Source organism: Crocodylus siamensis, chromosome 15, assembly GCF_052110815.1.
Source record: "Crocodylus siamensis isolate JL-2025a chromosome 15, ASM5211081v1, whole genome shotgun sequence".
NCBI classification, from domain to species: domain Eukaryota; kingdom Metazoa; phylum Chordata; order Crocodylia; family Crocodylidae; genus Crocodylus; species Crocodylus siamensis.
This window is the reverse complement of record NC_143409.1, coordinates 15763621-15783781: the sequence shown is the minus strand read 5'-3', so window position 1 is coordinate 15783781 and position 20161 is coordinate 15763621. Positions and strand designations below refer to the sequence as shown.

Genomic DNA, 20161 nt, shown 5'->3' with positions numbered 1-20161 from the left:
TCAAACACAATAGTTTGGCTGTGTCCCCGCAGGCAGGGGCATACAGTTGGTGCAGGGAACAAAAGCAGTGGCACAAATTCATGCCACTGCTTTTTGCCCCAGCATGTGTCCCTGTACATGCTCTGGGTGGAGAAGGGAAGGCTGGAGCCAGCACCTAGGCTGGCTCCAGCAGCCTTACCTGGGATCCTGGGGGCCTCCCTGGGCTCCAGTGGTGGCAATCTGGGTGTGTGGAGCCTGGCCAACAGCTGGAGCATGTCTCTGGCTGGCAAGGCTTTGGTTTCAGGCGGTGCACGCTGCTGCCATTTGCAGCGTGCTGCTTTTTTTCCAGCCTGCTCTTTTGATACCAGGATTTTTAGGTATTTAAATTAGGCTCTGTGCTGCAAATATGCAGCACAGAGAACCAAATCATGTGGATGGGGTGTGTTTTGCAGCAGGGTGGGCAGGGATTGGGGGGGCTGAGGGAGCAGGCAGGGCCAGCGGGGGTACCCCCCATGGTCTCCTCCTCCAGCCGCCCCAAACCCTTACTTACCAGTACTGAAACTCAGGTCCAGCTCCCTGCTGCTGGCACACTGCCTACCCTGCACAGGCAGGCAGCATGCTTCAGCATCAGGGCGAGGGCCAACCATAGAGACGCTCTAGCAGCCAGAGTGTCTCTGTGGAGGACCTATCTTTGGTTGCCCTGCATTTTTTGTCTGCGGGTTTTTTTATCCCTGGATATTCAGGGGTCTGATTTTGCCCCCCGTGCTGCAGATTTGCAGCGCGGGGAGCATTTTCTCATTCCTGCACATGCCTCTTGCTGCCTCTCAAAGGAGTTTGAGAGGCGGCAAGTGGCATGTGTGGGCTCATCTGGACATGCCCTTGAGTCTAAGGCCTAAACACACAAGACAGAGATGGTGGGTGGAGAGCCAGGTGACCCTTACCCAGGGTCACAGAACAGGTCAACAGTAGAGAAGAAAAGAGAATGCAGGTCTCCCAAGTCTCAGTCTGATATCCAATCCAAGCTACTTGCCTATTTGTCCTGCTCTTTGTACTTGTACCTGCAGTTAGCAAAACTTTTCCATGCCATTTGCAGTGCAGATAATTGCTGGTGACAGGTATATTAATGCTGTTGGAAATGATGCAACTAAAATTGCTGTATGAGTGATGTGTTCCCAGCATTTTAGTTCAATAAACCCTTTCATTAAAGCCCATGCATCCTCTCATTAATTTCCTCTTTAAGATTTGGTTAAAAAAGAAATAGAAAGTCTGATTTAATCCTTAACACCCACCCCCCTTCCCCATACACCTTTCCTGCTCACCTCAAAAATTCTCTAGGGGATAAACAATTTTGTCTTCCAAGAAACATTAAGTGCATCTTTAAGCAAAACGTTTTAAGAAGGGACTGCTCCTTGTATCACTGAAAGACCCTAATGCTATATACTTTAAGAAAACTTATAGAAAAGGTTTTATAGACCTGGAGTGGCTGAGACATATGAAGCACCTTTGCTGGCATGTATCAATGATGTTTAAATGAGAGCTGGGTATAGTTGCTTTGCTTATTTTCAAACATAGTGGCTCATGACTGTGAACATCTGACTTGGATGCTATTGGATTCATTATGCGCTTGGGAAATATGAGGGGGGGAAAGAAGCAGAGAACAAAAGAAAGAGAAGGTGGCTCCACCTGCGTCCTTGGTGGCATGAGTACAAGGCTGCCTGTGGTCTCTGTTGGTTGGGCAAAGGCCCCCCGTTAGCTCTGGGCTGCCAGCACCCCCTCTGGTGCTCTCAGGAGGAGTCCAAGAGAGAAGGCTGCCTAGGCTGGCCTGCCTGGTGGAGCTGGGGGTCAGGAGGGCATGAGTTCAAGACTGCTCCCTGGTAGGGCACAGGCATCCCCCTCTGCTCCTCTTGGGCTGCCAAGGGGTGTTTTTCCCCTCTGATCCATGCATTGCTCAGATGGGCTTGAGTCTACCTCTAAAGCGTGGGCTGCAAAGCTGCACGTCATAACCCCCTGCTTTCTTCAGGTGTAGCAGGCCCCCATGCCAAGGCCTCGTAGAGCCAGTGCTGCAGTGCAAGCCCTGGAAGGGTCTACAAGGACGGAAAGCCCAGATTTGGGTTTTTTTGTTTTAAATCTGGAGGTGGCCCTTGGGACATCCCACCTAAAGGGAAGGCAGCTCTGCCTGTATGCTTTGTGGCTCCAGGCCTGGGCTAGGAAGAGACGGCAGAAGTTCAAGCCTGCCCTCATCCTCTGCTAGGTGGGCAAAGGGCCCTTCTTGGGAATGCCCAATTCCTCCCCCAGCCCCATTTTCTGCAGGCTGTGATCCATGGTCATGTGAAGAGTCCCATCATGTACCATGATCTTCTCTTTTAGAGAAGGGGAAAGGTGGGAGCTCCTAGCTGTAGACTGTATTTTGGAGTGTGAAATCTGGTCACTTGAGGGGACCCAAAAAACCAAGCTGTGTCTGCCATGAAGCATTCAGCAGTATTTCCCAGTGGAGATATAGCTCGGGATTGTGGCATTCCAGTTTTATCAAGAGTGAAGTTTTCCTCAGATGCTCTGTGGGAAACATTTCACTCAGTGGAAAACCAGTTTTCGCAGTAAAACAGTTTTGAATGAAAGCTTTTGATTAGCCCGAGCCATCACCTAACCTGCACTACTGGGATGCATCATCAGAAAACAAAGCTCCATAAAGTGGATAGTGCTGGTCAATGAGGTGGTGGCTGATTAAACACATTCCAGTCCCTGCTCTGCTAGCAGGGTGCCTAAGGGTCTCCAGCAGAGCTTCTATCTGTCTTCATAGGCCAAAGGCATAAAAAGAAATGTAGTTGTAAAAAACCTACCTACTCTGCAAGGAGAATGTGCATCCTACAGTGCAGAATCCTTTCCTGGCACAGCTTCTTGTGGCAGCAAGGTAAATCCTACTCGCATCATATAAAGTAGATAAAGACAAGCAGCATCAATATAATCATGAGAACATAAAAAGCACACACACAATATATCCTGTCTATAAATTCCAGAAATTTCTTTGGTATGTTTGTGAGAAGCACACAGGTAGATTTTACTTTGTGCAACAGAGCTAAAAGGGGACTAGAAACCATGTCATCAATACTTTAGAAAACAGAATGAAAATCATCACAGAGCTATGTGAAATAATACTGAAACACTGCACAGGGGCTGTAGTTCATATCTATATGTGCTGACCAGCAACATTTATTCCTTTATATAGAACACCACTGGGTATTTTTCCCTGCAACTTCTTTTGCAAAGGGGTATCTTGAACTAACTTGCGTCTCTCCTTTCAGACAGTTTTTATGCAAGGAAGATAACCTGGAATCGAATTTCCTACGCTACAGTTACAAAATGTGGAAGCACGTGTATTATGCAGAGCATTTAAGGCTATAAGAGAAGGACAGGCCCCCCCCCTTCTGATTTGCAACCATGAACAGTTAAGCTCAGAGTATGTATTTTGCTTCATTTGTATGTGGGCCAACAAAGTGTTATCACAAATATTTATATAAAGATATGAATTTACAACAGCTCATGAGAGTTTTATTTTAATGAAATTTAAAAAGGCAATTATTAGTTATACATACACACAACTGATCCTGTAATTGTTAGTCATAAATATAGAACATTCAGAAGTACAAAATACACTTTATCCACAGCACAGTTTCACATCATTATGAAGAATTTAAACAGATAAGTAACCAAGTGGTAACTTGATGACTGAAGCCCATTTCTGGCATTTTTAAAAACAGGTTGTTACTCTAAGCAAACTGATCCGCATCCATGCAGTTGTAAACCCATGAAAACATGCTCATTCTGGAGCAAGAACAGTGCAGGAATAAATGTGATGATACTGCCCCCATTTTGTTTTCTCCTTTCATTTTTTGAATTGATCTTCCTTCTTTCCTTACAATCACAACATTGAAAAAGGGGGCTCTGGCACATGCTCCTATTAATCCAATTTGAGCACTGTTATGAAAGTGAAAATATTTGACCCCAAAATTAGTCCACTGGATATCCCACAGACAAACCAAACAAAGAGCAACAGCAGTATGACAGTGATATAAGGCATTAATGATTAAATGGCTGTACTAATCTCAAAAAAAGAGTACACCTATGTATAAAAATATATGTCATAGCAATTGGGTAATTCCAACACTATATAACACTGTGCCCAAAGTAATTAGGAGTTAAAAAGGCAGTACTGCAAAAAGTATTTACAGTTTTGTAATGTACTCCAAGAAAAAGAAGGCAACAGAACTACTTATGGACACTTCTGGTTAGGAGGCACCATCAGGAGTGCCATTAACAATGAATGCCATGGAGTTCTCCAGTTAAATAAGCAGTCAATAAACTTGATTAATTGTATGAATAAGTAAATACTTCAGTATCCTAAAATGGTCTCAGTCTATGCCAACTAACTGAAATAACAGGTTGTTGAAGCCTTGCGTGTAGCTACTCCTTCAATCTGTAAAAAGCAGAATGCTTCAGTTCTATTTATTTCTCACTCTTTTATGAAATAGTTTGCAAGACAATCTGATCAGAAGTCACAACTTTACATGCAGAGAATAACATTTTCTGCACATGAAATCTGCAAACTCTAACTCACTGACAGCAAAAGTGCTGCAGCAGTTGCACTAACTGCCAAATAAAAATGCCATCACTTCAGTAATTACATATGCAAGTTGCTTTACTATCATTAAAATATGCAACAAAAAAGCATAGCTCAGCTAAACGCTAAACAACTCTAGCTACGGCAAGAATGGGACTGAGGCAACAATATTCCACAGGAGCTACTCAGCACTATGGAGGCAGCACTTGCACCTGCGTTTACTGCCTTACAGAAGCAGTAGCAACTGTGAATGTTGCCTATTTGCTTGGTCTCAATAAAGCTGCCAGTCATAATGCTCTGTAAGCGCTCCCTTCTTGCTGGCTTCATTGCACCCTCAGAAAAAAAAAATCTCTCCACATCTGCCCTCCCTTCAGAGGAAAAGTGCTATAAATATCCTGTAGGTAAAGGGATCATCTGGCAGGCAGGCAAGGAGAGTGGAGAAAGCACTGGCTCAGTGTATCAGAAGATAAAAAGGGAATTATAATGCCTCGAAGTGAAGAAATGGGAGAAACCCTAACACTATTCCAAGACTGGCCTTTAACACTATAGCAATGATCTTTTGTGCCCAGAAGGGATACTGGACAAGAAGCAGTCCAAGTAGGGTTAGGTATACTGGCTTCAAATGGACAATACTCTGCTTGCAAAACACCTGACATGCTTGAACTTTTTTTAGTCAAAATTTTTTTTTTACTGGCACTATCAAATACAGAATACGATAAGCCCCTTTCTACATGGTTGTACTATAAAAAGACAATGATACACAGAGAAACTGAACTGGCCTGGGACTGGGAAAAGAAAAGCAATTTTCATAAATAGAAACTTTCAAATTGAATTCAGGCACATATGTAAATTTATACATATATATACTTGGAACAATGTGTCACGAAGATTACAACATAGAAACAGTTTTTCCATTCATTTCTCACTTTACAGAGAAACGTAACTTTCAAACATTAAAAGTACAGAGTTGATCTGCATGTCAAGTGCATTATGTACAGAGATGGAAATTGAAAGTCCACCCTCTCTTCCCCCACGATGACATCGTTGCCCATCCAGGATTCTCTATTTCTCCTTTTCCTGTCACTCTCTACTTGTCCAGATGCAAATATCTCACCTCACCTGAGCAGCCACCTGTAGAGCGCAAGCATCTTTTACTGAGGTCAGTGAGTCCCACTGATCAGCTCACTACAGAGTGGAGCATCTTTAGGCTAATTCAGTAACACTTCTTTATTCAAGCAGTGCAGATGGAGTGGGAAGGCTTCAAGGTAATACGTATCTAGGTATTAAAATAAATATACTTTAAGTGCACGGTTTATTCGGTTAGGTGAGAACTTCCCCTCCTGACCTGGAACTGGAGAAGAGGTACCCATTTAAAAATAATTACAACTTTGGTCAGGCAAGCCTAGACCAGAGATCTGAGGCCTCTGTAATACTTGATTTAGGTTAGAACTAGAGTCTCTGTTTTTTAATGAAGAAGTCCCCCATTAGCACATAGGGCTCAGGATTGATCCCAGAGAATTAAATGAAGAGAAAAATGGCAGGAAATACTGTCACTGGATACTGTATTATCTTCTACACAAAGTGCAGTGAAATGGGGGGGGGGAAGGGGAAGAAGGGAGCCAGCTGCAGAAAGTCTATAGAAGTTGGGTTTGAACAGCCTGAAGAGCATAGGTCTCTGTACAAAACCTATGTGGTCAGATTGGGCCACGGGTTATAGAGAGAGCGCTGCTCTTCATGGCACTGTCTATCTAGGAGACTTCAGGGATTTCCTTCATGAGATATTTCTGACCTAGTACGGACTTCTGTAAGGTACCTCTAGACTGAGAGTCAGCCTCAAGGGGCCAGGCAAATGGTAGTGCATGTGTGGGGAAATCACTGTAGAAACGCACTGTTGTTAGGTATGTTACTCTGGCCTCCTGGGTCTAGAGACCCAGTGTGAATCCTAATACTTTTACCAGTTCAGGCAGCTGACACCTCTTCCTTTCCAAGATGACTGCCTGCAACCTCTCACACCTCAAAGGTTGTCACAAAAACTTCATGACTGTGAATGCTGAACTATTTCGTTGTCCCTGGAGGATTTTTCTCCCAAATAAGGATTGTTTGGTCTTAAATCGTCATTTTTCTAAGGTCCCTGTAATCCAGAAGTGTACATGTGCATGCACACACAAAGAATGTCCAGCAAATTTTAGATGCCAGCAAAACTGAAGTCACAGACCTTAATATCATAGAGAAGCATGCACCACTGTGGTCAATTCTTTTAAATGGTGAGCAAATTGAAAACCTGCCAAAACAGGGAGATGCTGAGCAAGTCAGAATGCAAGCAAAAAAAAAGAAGTCAACTTCACTGCAGGTAACAACCTGATTGATACCTGCTACAAATTAGATTCAACAGCACTGTGTGACAATGGAACAAAGTGGCTTATTGCTCTTGGAAATGAGCTTGAATGATTTTGTTGCAACAGGTCATCATTTGTGACTGTAAAAATGTGACATTTCACAGTATGCAAACAAAGTTCACGGAACGGAAATGCAGCTTGTGCGGAAATCATATTCTTGATATGTTTTATAGTAATTTTTACAAACAATTCTCTCAGGGAATGTAAGAGCTAAAGGCAACAACAAAAAAAGAGCAGCTCATGAGAAAATTATAGAAAAAATAGGCCTCATTTAGCAGTGCAAAAACAGGAGTAAGAGTTTGTGTAAGTAAATGTATGGCCTACATCAGAATTACCTGAGTTAACAGGTAAAGGGATTGAGAATGCAACAATGTTTGAATCCCCCCATATAGTGTTACCCTTTTCAGAACACTCCAGAATCAACCATTTCATAGGTCAAAAGAAACCAGTACAGGAAATCACTTAATACAGCACAAGATATACATACAGTACTAAAATGTACACACATTCAAGTTTAACTGGGGTAAATAAAAAATAAAAAAAGAGGCTGAATCGTCTGGTCCGAGAAGATTATATTATGCTGTATAATCGCACATTCAAGCTGGCCTTAAAAACTACAGGAATCGAAATGAGAATATTAAGTCTGTTTCCAGAAACCTAAGTTGAAAGCAAGGCATTGAAATGGAAAAATTGGCACTGTAATACGACGTTACCTTACCTTCACTTTGTTAGTCTTTGTTACTTCGTTATCTAGTTAAAAATTACCATTCAAAAGGGAATACTAGCGATCATTCACATTCAAATATTTAAGACTCAGAGATTTTTCACAATCAAGCAAAGTTTTTCATCTCTGAGGTAGATGGCAAGAAAATAAAAATATGGATCTGTCAATGGACACCAACTAGTCCCGTCTCTCCTTCGGCAGCAGTCACGCCCTGACAGGAGGAGAAAGTGAGCTCCTACATCTCTATCTGAAACATGAGAGATGTGACTTCTTGTTTAGTAGCTTCTACAAGTAATGCAACACAGAAAAAGCAGAGCCAACAATACACTGAAATGGTCTTGCAGAACTGCATGTCAGAGGGCTTTTCTTCCTGTTTTGTGAATTACTCAGAAAATGGTGGAAACATGCCCAAATCAGCAAAATCTTCAATGTTGTAATTGCCAGTACCCTGGGTAGGATCCCCCGGCATAGGCAGCATATCCTGTGTGATAAGGAAAAAAATCAAAGTGAAGTGTCACTGTCCAGTATGCTTTCTAGGTGCAAAGTCTCCTGTTTAAAAAAATAAAAAAATAAAGACCAGAAAATGCCAAAAGGCTGGAGACAGTCAGAGGACTAAGTAGAGGATCTATCCAGCGTTTAATTTTTGCTCAGGCCCTATTTCCAGGTAGAGCAGGACTTAAAAAGAGTATAGGCATTGCAGAAGTCTGATTCTCATAAATCCCCACACATCTAATCTGTATTAGAAGCAGACTGTAGTAAAACTGGAGACTAGAGATGTGCAATTGCTGAATGACAACACAGCACCTATTGTAAAGCTGCTTTCTGGAGTGCCAGGTGGCTGGGCTTCCATGCTACTGACAGCAACAAGGTGAAAAAGGCACTAGAAAGAAAAATAGGGAGCTTACAAACAGGCAAGAGCTACTTCTTTTCATGGTGTTGCTTCTTCAGGGTAGAAAATGCACATGCCTTGATGAAACTAAACCATAAAGGGTTTGAAACCTGTGTTTGTGGGTTCTGTGCTGTGCCTCTCAGTTATTTTCCAGAGTGGAATTAAGGTAAATCAATTAAAAGCCTTTGCAGGGATAACCACTGGAAACAGAAAGCAGCTACTTGGACTTGCTAGAATAGCTCTTCCTTCCCCTTCCTTTCCATAGGCTCAATTTAGCAAGGCTGAGAGACCCTTCTGAGAGATCCAGCACACCCTTCAAGTAGTCCTGAAATCAGAGAGCTGCAGGACTACTTAGGCAGCATTCAGCACCTCACAGCATCAAGTTTTAACCTCCCACAGCAGACACAAGGATAAGCAACTGATAAGTAACTGATGACCAGGCAGTAGCTGTTAAGGATCATATGATATATCTGTGTCTTGATATCACTGAACCCCCTTTAATTTGAATCACGCACCTTTTCTGAAGTACTATGCTGAGTGCAGTGGAGGGAGTCTTGCTTTCATGTAGCTGAATTATGGCTCCTGCTATCAGCATACATTTGTGGAGGATCCTCTTCCTCCTTAATAGCACTCTGTAAGCAGGAGCTACATTTATTATCACTGCACCTCCACTGAACAATGCTGGAGGTCAGACTTTCCTCCTGGTTAACAAGCTGACCAAGCAAGGAAGCGGAAATTAATTGACTTCTCTCGAGAAAGGGGAAGCTCATGATAATTGCTTCTAAGTCAAGTAAGGTCCTTGTAGTAGGTTTAGAAAGTACCAAAGCATCTTGTCCAGCATGGACAAAGCAATGGGAAAAAGGTATTCTCTGCTGAGAAAACTACCATATTCACTCAAATCAGAGATAACTTTGAATTTAAGAGAACCCCCAATAATTAGACTCTATGTATAGAAAAATTATAAATCCGTTAGAATTTTCTATGTATTGGAGGCCCACCTTAATTTTGTCCTTCCCACTGCTGCCTTGGGGAAAGCAGCATTAGTGGGGCAGGCAGCTCCCACCACTTCTCCCCATCTTCCCCCCAACCAACCCACCTTGTACTTATACTTAAATCCAAGGCAAGGAGCCTTCCCCCGCCTCCCCCATGTTGAATGGGGAGAAACTTAGTCTTGGATTCAAGTACATAAAGTATCATCTCCTCCTGCCCTCCTCCCAGCTTTTACAAGAACAAGCTCTGGCAGGACTTGGTTTTGCACCAAAAGCTACATCATTAACATCTTAATGATAAAACAAGTCTTCCATAACAGTCAAAAAGGCTCTAAGGATCTTTCCTTGGGAGGAGTAATTACCCTTATCTGAGGGTAGCTGCATACTGTATTGAGGACTCATCCCAGGAGTACACAAGCTGCAAATCCGACTGTGGGGTCCCTGTCAGTGGCAATAAGAGATGCAGCAGACTTGACTGGCACGCTTCCCCAACTGCCCTGGCCAGCCCCACCTCCCTGGCCAGCACTTTGTATATTTTATGCTTCATTTGCTATCTCTGAAGACACCTCCAATGAGGCTGCATCTGCCTTGACCTCCTGAATCCTCCATCCCTCTGAGGGACTTCTGCTGCTGGGGTCCCTGTGCCAAGGTCTCTAGTGATAGACACTGAAGTAAATCTGGCACCTGATTGCTGTTTACTTCTTTCTCTTTTCCCTTGCATACACCTATCAACAGTGCTCTTTTATGAACAGTCATTTTGAACCAATTTAAATGAAAAATATTTTAAATACATAAAGGGCATATCTACAAGTTGCTAAATGGCACTGTTGCTACGGCGCTGTACTTTAGTACTTCATTTTGGTAAATACTAAAGCACAGCACAGTAACCACCCACACAGTCAGTTTTCGCTGCTACGGCAATGTAGCAGTGTGCTAAAGTGGGGGAGCATGCTGCTACGGAGACATAGCTGCTGAAAATGTGTGGACTCGCGTGATTGCTACACTGCTGTAGAGAGCCACACAGCGACGCAGTGTGTTGCTATGATGACGGAGGGTGATGTGTAGATGCGCCCAAAGAGACCGTATCGATTTATTTGCTTGTGAAACATCAAGCCCAACTAAAATGAAGATATAATAAACAGCAATTCATACCACAAAATAACAAGCTGAGTTACTGAAGACGGTTATTGGGCTACCAACCAGGTCCAAATAGGTGGACTGTTGTAAAAATCATTACCCAGTATTCTCCTCTGAAGAACACACCTAATCTCCTCCCGCCTCTTAAAGAGAACTTAGACTAACTGGACCCTGTTAGATTTTATTGGTCTGGACCATAAAAGGAAGAAAGAGGGTATAAGGAGGACTATCTAGTCAAGACTGTCTACTAGCTTCTCCACAAAATGTATCAGCTCTGTACTGAGGGAGCAAGAAGAGGAAGGAAAATTGTAATTGTTTTAAATCAAAGAACTTTCTGTGATTCATCAGAAAGCAAAACTGAGAGAATCTTAGGAAAAGGTTTTCTAATCCCAGCTCACATCAATGTAAAAGGCTGCACATACTAAGCTAAGGAATACTATTGTCATGTCCTCTGCCACTCCATGTGTTCAACCTGGCTTGCATTATCAGGAGAAGAGCAATTCCTTTCACTTACATGAAATCACTGTAGGTGTCATGAAGTCTTAAATCTACTGACCTGGAACACTTCAGTCTGGCTGGGCTGCTGGTGAGAGTGCTGGTCACTGCTTTGCTGATTATGATGCTGGCTTTGCCATTGGGACCAGACTTCTGAAGGTCTCCCTTGGAACTGTCCACTGCTTTGACCACTTTCAGCTGAAAAATTCAGATTTGGAGACCCATAAGATCTACCAGATTTGGAGAGACAGTTCCTTTAAAAATCCACAAGTATTTTTGTGATTATGTTAAAGACTTCAGTGCTGGGAAATCAATTTAATAACAGGGATACTCAGCAAGGACCTGTTCTCACAGGATTGGAGGTTTTGGCACTGATATCCTACATGAGCAGGGTGGGACCCAGAGAGAGAGAGTGCAAGGTTAATTACTGTCACTTTACTAACACAAGAAGGAACCTGTTAAAGCACAAAGCAAAATAAATCAATAGTATAATGAAAGCTAACAGGAATAATGGCAGGGTCCTCTGCTATTCTGCCTTTTTTTTTAATAGGGACAAGTAGTTATTTGCTGTTTCACTTAAACCCAAATGATGATGCAGACATTTTAAAGCCCCTTTCTCTTTAAGAGACATTTTGATCAAGACCTGAACCAGAGGAGTACTTCTATCTGCTGGAATATGTAATGGGTCTGTTTTCAGACTTTGCAAAAGCAGGATGTTGGGCCCCTACTTGCACAGTTGGGCCTTTAGATACTCGAGGCTAGCAGGAGCTTTGCAGCCTGAAGCACTGAGGTTGTTTAGAAAGCTGGTCAGTGGGCAAATTTCATCCTCCATTATTTCCAGGGGGAAAGCATCTATTGAATTCATGTTGGTGTCATCTCATATTTGTTCGTATAACAGGTGGTACCCGAGACTGAAATCTACTTGAGGTTTTGAAGGAATAAAGAGGTTTAGAGGCAAGACAAATGTAGTCCTAATGACCCACTGAAAACTGATACTATATAGACTGCTTCTGTCATCTACTGTGCTTTTATGGGTATGTTCAGAGATGCTGTTTACTCAAAGTCAGTGGGTTTTCACACTGTACCTCTGTAGACAGAATTTAGCCCTGAATGTTTAAAACGTCACCCAGGAGATTTTCCTTCTGTGTCTGAAGTCTTTGTAGAGCCACTTTCTACAATGTTAATGTGTCATCACTTTTAGGGGTGATTTTTGGGAACTACTGCCCAGCACAAAAATGTGAACTTTGGCATTTATGCTAATGGTATAACTGTGTTTGAGCCTCCCCTGGACCCTCTACAGCACAGTGCAGGACCAATACTTTTTTTTCAGCTCAGAAATGGAAGAGGCTTCTCTACTGAAATGCAAGTAAAGTAGCACAGTTTTTGTTAGTGTGTTGCGTATCTTGGTCCAAGGTGCCACAACTGAAAGAACGCACCCTCCCTCCCCCAAATATTTTCCCTGTTTTACTCCTCCTATTTTCAACTTTTTGTTTTCAAACTTGTAAGCCAACGTTTGGGAGGAACTGGTAGATTAGATACTAGGGGTAATCAGGACCATGGGCCAAGAGATACTATTGTTCTAACTACTTCTGCAGAGACATGCGATTCTGCTTGTTACGCTGCATCAGGCTCCTGGTAACCAGAAAGTGTATCTTCCACTCAGAACAATGGAAAGAATGGGAAATGGCAATAACCAAAATCCATGACTCCATAGGTCACTGCTTCATGACGTACAACATGACAAATGATCTAGATGATCTGCTCAGGTCCCTTCCGACCCTAGAAACTATGAATGAAACGCCCTCTGGGTAAACTTTGTTACCAGCTAAGAAACGTAGCATTGAGGAGATGAGCTGTTTTCCAGAAAACTTGTAAACTATAATGGCATTCTTCTGTCGCATCTGGGTTAGATAATTTTATCTTCCCCGACTGACATTACAGTGACAAATAATTTGGCTGATTCAAAAATCCTGCTGCCACATAACTTGTCAAAGGAAAGTTCATTTAAGTTACCCTTTAAAAGAATACGGCATGTGTTCTGCTCTGTACAATGTGCTGAAATTTACTTAGTGAAGCAAACAAGGCTTCTCAGCCAGACAGAAGTTGCCAGCAGAAAGTTTAAGAAGTTCTTTTTTGGTAAGGATTGTATTTAATAAAAGAATTCAAACTGATGTAGGTCAGGGAGTGTTTCTCATTAGGTGAATGGGTCCTTGCCAAGCACAAAGTGCAGGCTCACTCACAAAACAAAGGTACAAAGTCCCATGTGAATGGAGACGGCACCAAGAATAAACTCGGTGAGAAGTTTTCCATTTTGATGCGTGCATTCCCTACTGCATTCCAGGCAATACAGCACAGGGCTAGCCAGGAGGCCCAGGGAGTAAAACAGGCTTGAAACAAAACTGGTCATATTGTACTTTCAGCCCTAAAAAAAAAAGCAACGTGCAATAAATGAACACAGTGGCAGAAATGAAAAAAAAAAAGTCCCATATCTGCTAATCATATGATTAACATAATCTTAGAAAGTTTATCATCAAGAAAACTAGGTTAGAAAGTAGGGGGTTGTAAGGTAGAGGGAAGAGTGGAATGTTCCTATTTCATTATCCCTTAGATGTTTTTCATTTTCCACTCTCAGGAACATCCCACGCTAAAGGCATAATCTGAACATTCAACTGAAGAGACAATGAGCAGCACAGTTATCTTTAACATTTCTACCTAATTATCTAAGAAGAAATGTAATCCATTGCAAAGTTTCATATACTTTAATCATAATCTTAAGGCTCATATCTGAGGGTTTCCAGCACCCAATAAATATAGCTAAACACAAAAAGTGCACACTCAAATATTAACATAGGTAAGAATTGACTACATGTTTTGTCAAGTTCTGATCCATGCAGAAGTGCTCTAAATGTTATATATCCAACCCAGCAGTGCTTATGATTCCTGAACGAAGCAATTTACTTATGTAAAAATATACAAGCTCTGATCTTCCAGGGGGCTGTCCCCACAACTAAAACCCTAAAGACTTCAGTGAAACTCTGTGGTTCAGGACCATAGCTAGTGACTCTGTAAAGCTGGATGGAGCTTTTGAGAGAGATGCATTTCACACTGAATAGCCACTCTAAGTTTGAATAGCCACTTTGCAATTGCTACTTGTGTTCTGAAGACAGAAGTGGCTATTTAGTGTGAACAAAATAAAATGTCAGAGGTTACCTGCAAAAATGTGGGACAGCTCATACTCCACTGGGTGCAGAAGCTGTGCCAGAACTCAGCCCTCTTCCTTCCAAGGCAGTGCCCATCTCACTGAGACACAAAGCTACCTTACCTTTGGCTTGCTTTCCATTCTGTTCCCACATATGACCAAGAATGGAAAGCATGGGAGGGCCTGCTTCTCTACCAGCACTCTTCTTGGATGCATGCATGCAGCTGCACACCTTTTTACAGAGAGGCAAGATCTAACTTTTGCACAAGTAGCCTGAAATGTCCCATTTCGGCTAAAATTAGCTGCATAACTGCTACTTACCTGTCTAAAAGTAGGGCTGGATTTGGGCTGTAGTGTTTTAGGGGTTTAATTTTATGTGCATTTCAAACTTACCAAACCCTGCACTTCTGTTTGCTAGGCTGGAGTAGGCATTGCCACTTGGGGAAGAGGTGGCTGGGCTCGAAAGTGGACTGTATGAGGACGGATCAGCTGGATAAGTATGGCTGGTTCCAATCCCAAAGGGTGATGATTGAGCCTTGCCAGACTGCGACGGAATTTGCTAGGGGGCAAGGAAATCAAAAAAACACAATGCAAGTTATTTTGATTGCTGATGTAAGAGAAGCAGCACAACAGACAACTTTTAAACAATGTAAAAACAAGTGCTAAAGAAATTTTACAGATGAGACCAGGCATAGTATTCCCATCTCAACCCTATTCAACTTCTGTCAACATGGGATTAACTGCTACTTAAGTTTAATGAAAGTAACACACTAGAAATGAATACATACAGCTCTCTGGATGAGAGAGAAATGCTACTATTGCTGGTGGTTACCTGCCATAACCTGCTCTCTTTTATCTCTGCTGGGTCATGACATTTAAGATCAAAGAAGAAAAAAAATACATAAAGGAGGCATCTTTATTTGCTAGTGATCCTGCTTTTATGCTTGTACAGCAAAGCCTCAGTTTTCTGATTACTCTGTAGGATAACTGGTATATTCAGATCAACAGGGCTTCCAGTGATCATGGGATCAAGCCCCAGAGGCTTTAGAGCAGATGCCCTGGCTTTCCCCACACAGATTTCAAAGCCTGCTGGGCTCTCTCTCCTGATTTCATACTATGAAAAGCAGATTGTCCAAGTGGAATGTAACCCATAGGGCAGATGTCGTATCTTGCCTTGGACAAGCAGTCAACCTTTGCAGATTTGGTGGAAATGAATAGGACAACTTCAGGGGGAAAATAACCACACTTTGTTTAAAGTAGATGGTTTAGTTAAATCATGGATGTACAAACACACCACTGACTTGACACTTCTACAATGACTTCCTCTGAGGATTGCAAAGCATGTCACAAAGAAACACCACAACACGCCCATGAGAGGTAAACTGAGACCAAGTGTGGTTACAGGTTTCACCTGGAGTCACATGGTACACCAGGAGATAGCGCCAGGAGTAGAACCTACTTACCCACAAAGCATTCCCTCCCCTCCATACAACTCCATCAGCTCCATGCACGACTACTGCTTAACAAGTTCTACTGCTTGAAATTAAAAGCAGTAACATTTCAGGATACTTTTAATGACATTCATGTTATTGGCAATCAATGCACTGAAGTAAAGCCTTTTGCTTGGGCAAACCAGAGGGGGGGAAACCAGATCCCAACAGACATATAAGATGGTGAAAATGTGTTTAAGTCCTCAGTTCAGTTCCTTGCAAGTAAGTTACTTAGCTGTGATGATTCCACAATGACAAGGAACATGCAGACTTTTCTGCAAAACTACATTCATTTTTAAGTTGGTAAAAGGATTAGCTGCAGACTTAATCAGACTGATGGCTTCAGCTAAGAAGATAAATTGCTTTTTTTCCTCACTGACTAATTATGGCTTTCATACACAATGTACAGATGAAAACATGTGAAAATGTTATTTCAATTTGAAGACAACAAGGCTGAGCAATTGACGTGGATGAAGGACTGGGCACCAAGTTTATAATACTGGGGAACTAATATGCTTACAAACAAGGTTCTGATTAAATAAACAAGTGCCTTTATCCTATGTAACAAATTTGAATGCAAACAGTAATATTAATAAATAGACTTACCTCCTGAGATTAAAACAAAAGCATTTAGTGACTGAGTTGCTATTCTGTCTTTAATATGTACAGTCACCTTCTGCACAGACTACACAATCGACTCAGTCTAAAGAGATTTTTCTGCAATGCATATTAATGTTGTATGTAAAGAACGCAGGCATATTTGGCTTTGGCCCAATAGAGTTTATGCATATGCTTAATTGCAATCATAAGTAGTCATGCTGACTTGTATGTCCAGACAGGAATGAGGTCTTAAATTAGGATATACGTGGAGATTGCCAATGTCATGCAGAGACTTTTTGTCCAAATAACTCAAAATTTTTCCCTTTGGGATTCTGTTTTGACCAGAAATCAGAAATGGAGGAATTCATTTAATTTATTATTTTAAATTAATCAATTTTTGCAAGTTTTAAAACATGCCATATGCATTGTTCTGCTGCAATATTAAAAGGCATAATTAGGGCTCCAAGGCTGCTTTCTCCCTGCCGTGGCAGCACATGAGGAGCGACCATTGCTGAAGCCCCCTCCCACTGAAGACCCACATTGGGCCAGATCAAATGAGACTGTGGGGTGAATCTGGCCTGTGTGACATAGGGTGGCAAAACCTGCCTTAATCACAATACCTGTCCTGGAAATGGTGGGCGACTCCCAGTCCAGGCAACTTGGCTCTGATTTAACTGGCGAGATATCTGGGTCAGATTTTGGCCTGTTGAAGAAGATGACTGGATATCGTTCACACCAGGGACATGTACCACAGATGAGCTAAAAGGGAAACGAACAGAAAATGAGTGGTAGGAACAATATGATCTTCACATACAAATCAAACCATGGGTAACTGAAAGTGTGTTACTCATCACACAGAAGTGAAGGTTTCTGCCACTTTGCTGCAGGATTAAATGAAAAAGTGACTTGATTGTCATATTAAACTATCACAAGTTTTGAAATTCTAAAAAGTCCCTTCTACTGTGTACTTATAATGGACACAATTCATAGTTAGAGTCATGCAATCTTACCCAGAGTGCTCGAATGAATAAAACTGAGGGGAAAATTTGACATTTGACTGTCTCAAAGGGATGGAAACTGACTACTTCCCTATTAGTTTAGGTCTCAGTTCAGGGAAGCAGCCTCAAATAAGCTCAATTTTAAACATGTGCTATAAGTCAATTTATTACACATGAGTTTAAATGTGGTCTTAAGTCAAGTCTTATAAGGGTATGCTTGAGCATAAGTATTCCTTGTTTCTAGTCAGCATGGCCATCTTGCTGTAAAAAGAAGAAAATGTGTGTTGTAAAATAAAAATGCATGGTTCATTAAGCTCATTTTAATTCCTGAGGTTCCCACTAAACCCTCAGTGCTGTTAAAAATAGCACATATTTGCAAATCCAGGTGTAGGAATAAAATGGCATTGAGAGCCCTGGGAAAAACAAAACAAAAAAACCCCCAGAACAAAACGAAATAGGAAAAAAAATGAACAAAACTATTTGCAAAAGGAATGTGTGAAACACCACTGAACCTCTGCTCCCAAGTCAAGAGCAGTTGGGGCTCCAAGTTGGGATCTAGCACAGGGCAATTCATCAGCATTTGCATCACTCTGATGTTGCAGCATACCAGCAAAAAAAGCAAAAAGAAGTCTCTCTCTCACACAGAGGTACTGTTTAGTTTCCAAGAGACTAGCAAATAAAACTGACCAAACATGGGCCAGATCTCAAGATGGTTACTGGCAATTTGGTGTTAACACTATTACCCAAAAACACATAACATCTCATTAAAGGCATTTTAAATTTACCACAGCATCTCCAAGATGTAATCTCCAGTTCTTGCCTGGGCAAAAAGAAAAAAGGAATTCTATTCCTTCCTACTGATCTCATTACCAAGTTTAACTTTAACACCACATTGGTTTTTATAAAACTATAGCTTATTGTGATTTCTAATTCACAGACCTCACAACTGACAGTTATAGCATCTGAATGGTTGTTCCTTCATTTTGGAAAATTTGGCTTAGTTCAAAGTAGGAGCTTGGGATTTCATTGAAGAGAGTTCATCTCACTGTAGCATTACTGCTTGTGCTAGTTTTCCATTCTGTAACTTAAAAGATCATCAGGATAGAGAGAGGAATAGATTAGACTTAAACCAAAAAGTCTTCATTATTGACTGGACAACTTGATAAACAGTCACAAGTCTTCATTCCTAGAACACAAACAGGGAAGAATTGGTGGGGAATGTAGTAGTGGATGGCAATTTGGGCAGTACTGATCATGAGATGACTGAGTTCAGGATCCTAAGGAAAGTAAGGATGGAGAGCAGCAGAGTAAGGACCCTGGACATCAGAAAAGTAGACTTCAACTCACTCAGGGAACTTACGGGCAGAATCCCCCAGGAGGCCAGGCTGAGTGGGAGAAGAGTCCAGGAGAGCCGGCTGTATTTTAAAGAAACCTTACTAAGGGTACAGGAAAGAACCATCCTGATGTGCAGGAAGACTAGCAAGTATGGCAAAAGACCAGCTTGGCTGAATGAGCTAAAATGCAAAAAGGAAGCTTACAAGTGGAACAACTAGGGAAGACTATAAAAGCATTGCTCAGGCATGCAGGGATGAAGTCAGGAAGGCCAAGGCACAATTGTAGTTGCAGTTAGCAAGGATGTGAAGGGTGATAAGAAGGGTTTCTACAAGTATGTCAGCAACAAGAGGAAGACTAGGGAAAGTGTGGGTCCCTTACTGAATGGGGAAGGCAACCTAGTGACAGCTGATGCAGAAAAAGGCATCAGTACTCAATGCCTTTTATACCTATCTTTACAGGCAAGGTCAGAGCTCCCAGACAACTGCACCTAGCGGCACAGTTTGGGGAGGAGGCAAGCAGCTGACAATACGAAAACACACAGTAGGGACTATTTAGAGAAGCTGGACGTGTACAAGTTGATGGGTCCAGACACAACACACCTAAGACCTAAGGGTGCTGAGGGAGTTGGCTGATGTGATTACAGAGCTGCTGGCCATTATCTTTGGAAACTCTTGGCAATTGGGAGAGGTCCCAGATGATTGGAAAAGGGCAAATCTAGTGCCTATTTTTAAGAAAGAGGAAAAGGAAGATCCAGAGAACTACAGACAGGCAGCTTCACTTCAGTTCCCAGAAAAATCATGGAGCAGGTCCTCAAAGAATCCACTTCTAAGCACTTGGAGGCAAAGGAGTAGTCAGCATGGATTCACCAGGGGCAAGTCATGCCTGACAAACCTGATTGCCTATGGTGAGGTGACTGGTTCTGTGGATGCAGGGAGACCAGTGGAATTGCTATATCTTGATTTTACCAAGGCTTTTGGTGCGGTCTCCCACAACATTCTCACAAGCAAGCTAATGAAGTATGGGCTGGATGAATGGACTATAAGGTAGACAGAAAACTGGCTGGATCAGCGGGTTCAAGTGGTAGTAATCAATGGCTCAATGTCTAGTTCTCAGCCAGCATCAAGTGGAATTATCTCAGAAGTTGGTCCCGGGGCCAGTTTTGTTCAATATCTTCACCAATGATCTGGAAATTGGATGGAGCACAGGCGATGCATGGGCTGGGTACAGGGGGCCACGTGCCCCCTGAGAGTGCTGGTACCCCTTCCCTCCTCCTACCCAACACCAAATGCTGCAGCTGGTAGGGGGACATGGAGTG

General features: G+C 42.2%; 1 protein-coding gene across 3 annotated transcripts in view; it reads right to left on the bottom strand.

Annotated features, from left to right (window-relative positions):
• Positions 1–3514: 3514 nt before the first annotated feature.
• ARNT2 (aryl hydrocarbon receptor nuclear translocator 2) overlaps positions 3515–20161 on the bottom strand; it is a 164542-nt gene continuing 147895 nt past the window's right edge. For all 3 annotated transcript variants that reach the window (XM_090030185.1, XM_090030187.1, XM_090030186.1), the window contains 4 exons: positions 17134–17272; positions 14817–14982; positions 11286–11422; positions 3515–8195 (listed from right to left, as the gene is read on the bottom strand). In XM_090030185.1, coding sequence (XP_089886311.1) covers positions 8097–8195; positions 11286–11422; positions 14817–14982; positions 17134–17272 — 541 coding nt within the window. In that variant the 3' untranslated portion in view covers positions 3515–8096. The remainder of the gene's footprint in view (positions 8196–11285; positions 11423–14816; positions 14983–17133; positions 17273–20161) is intronic.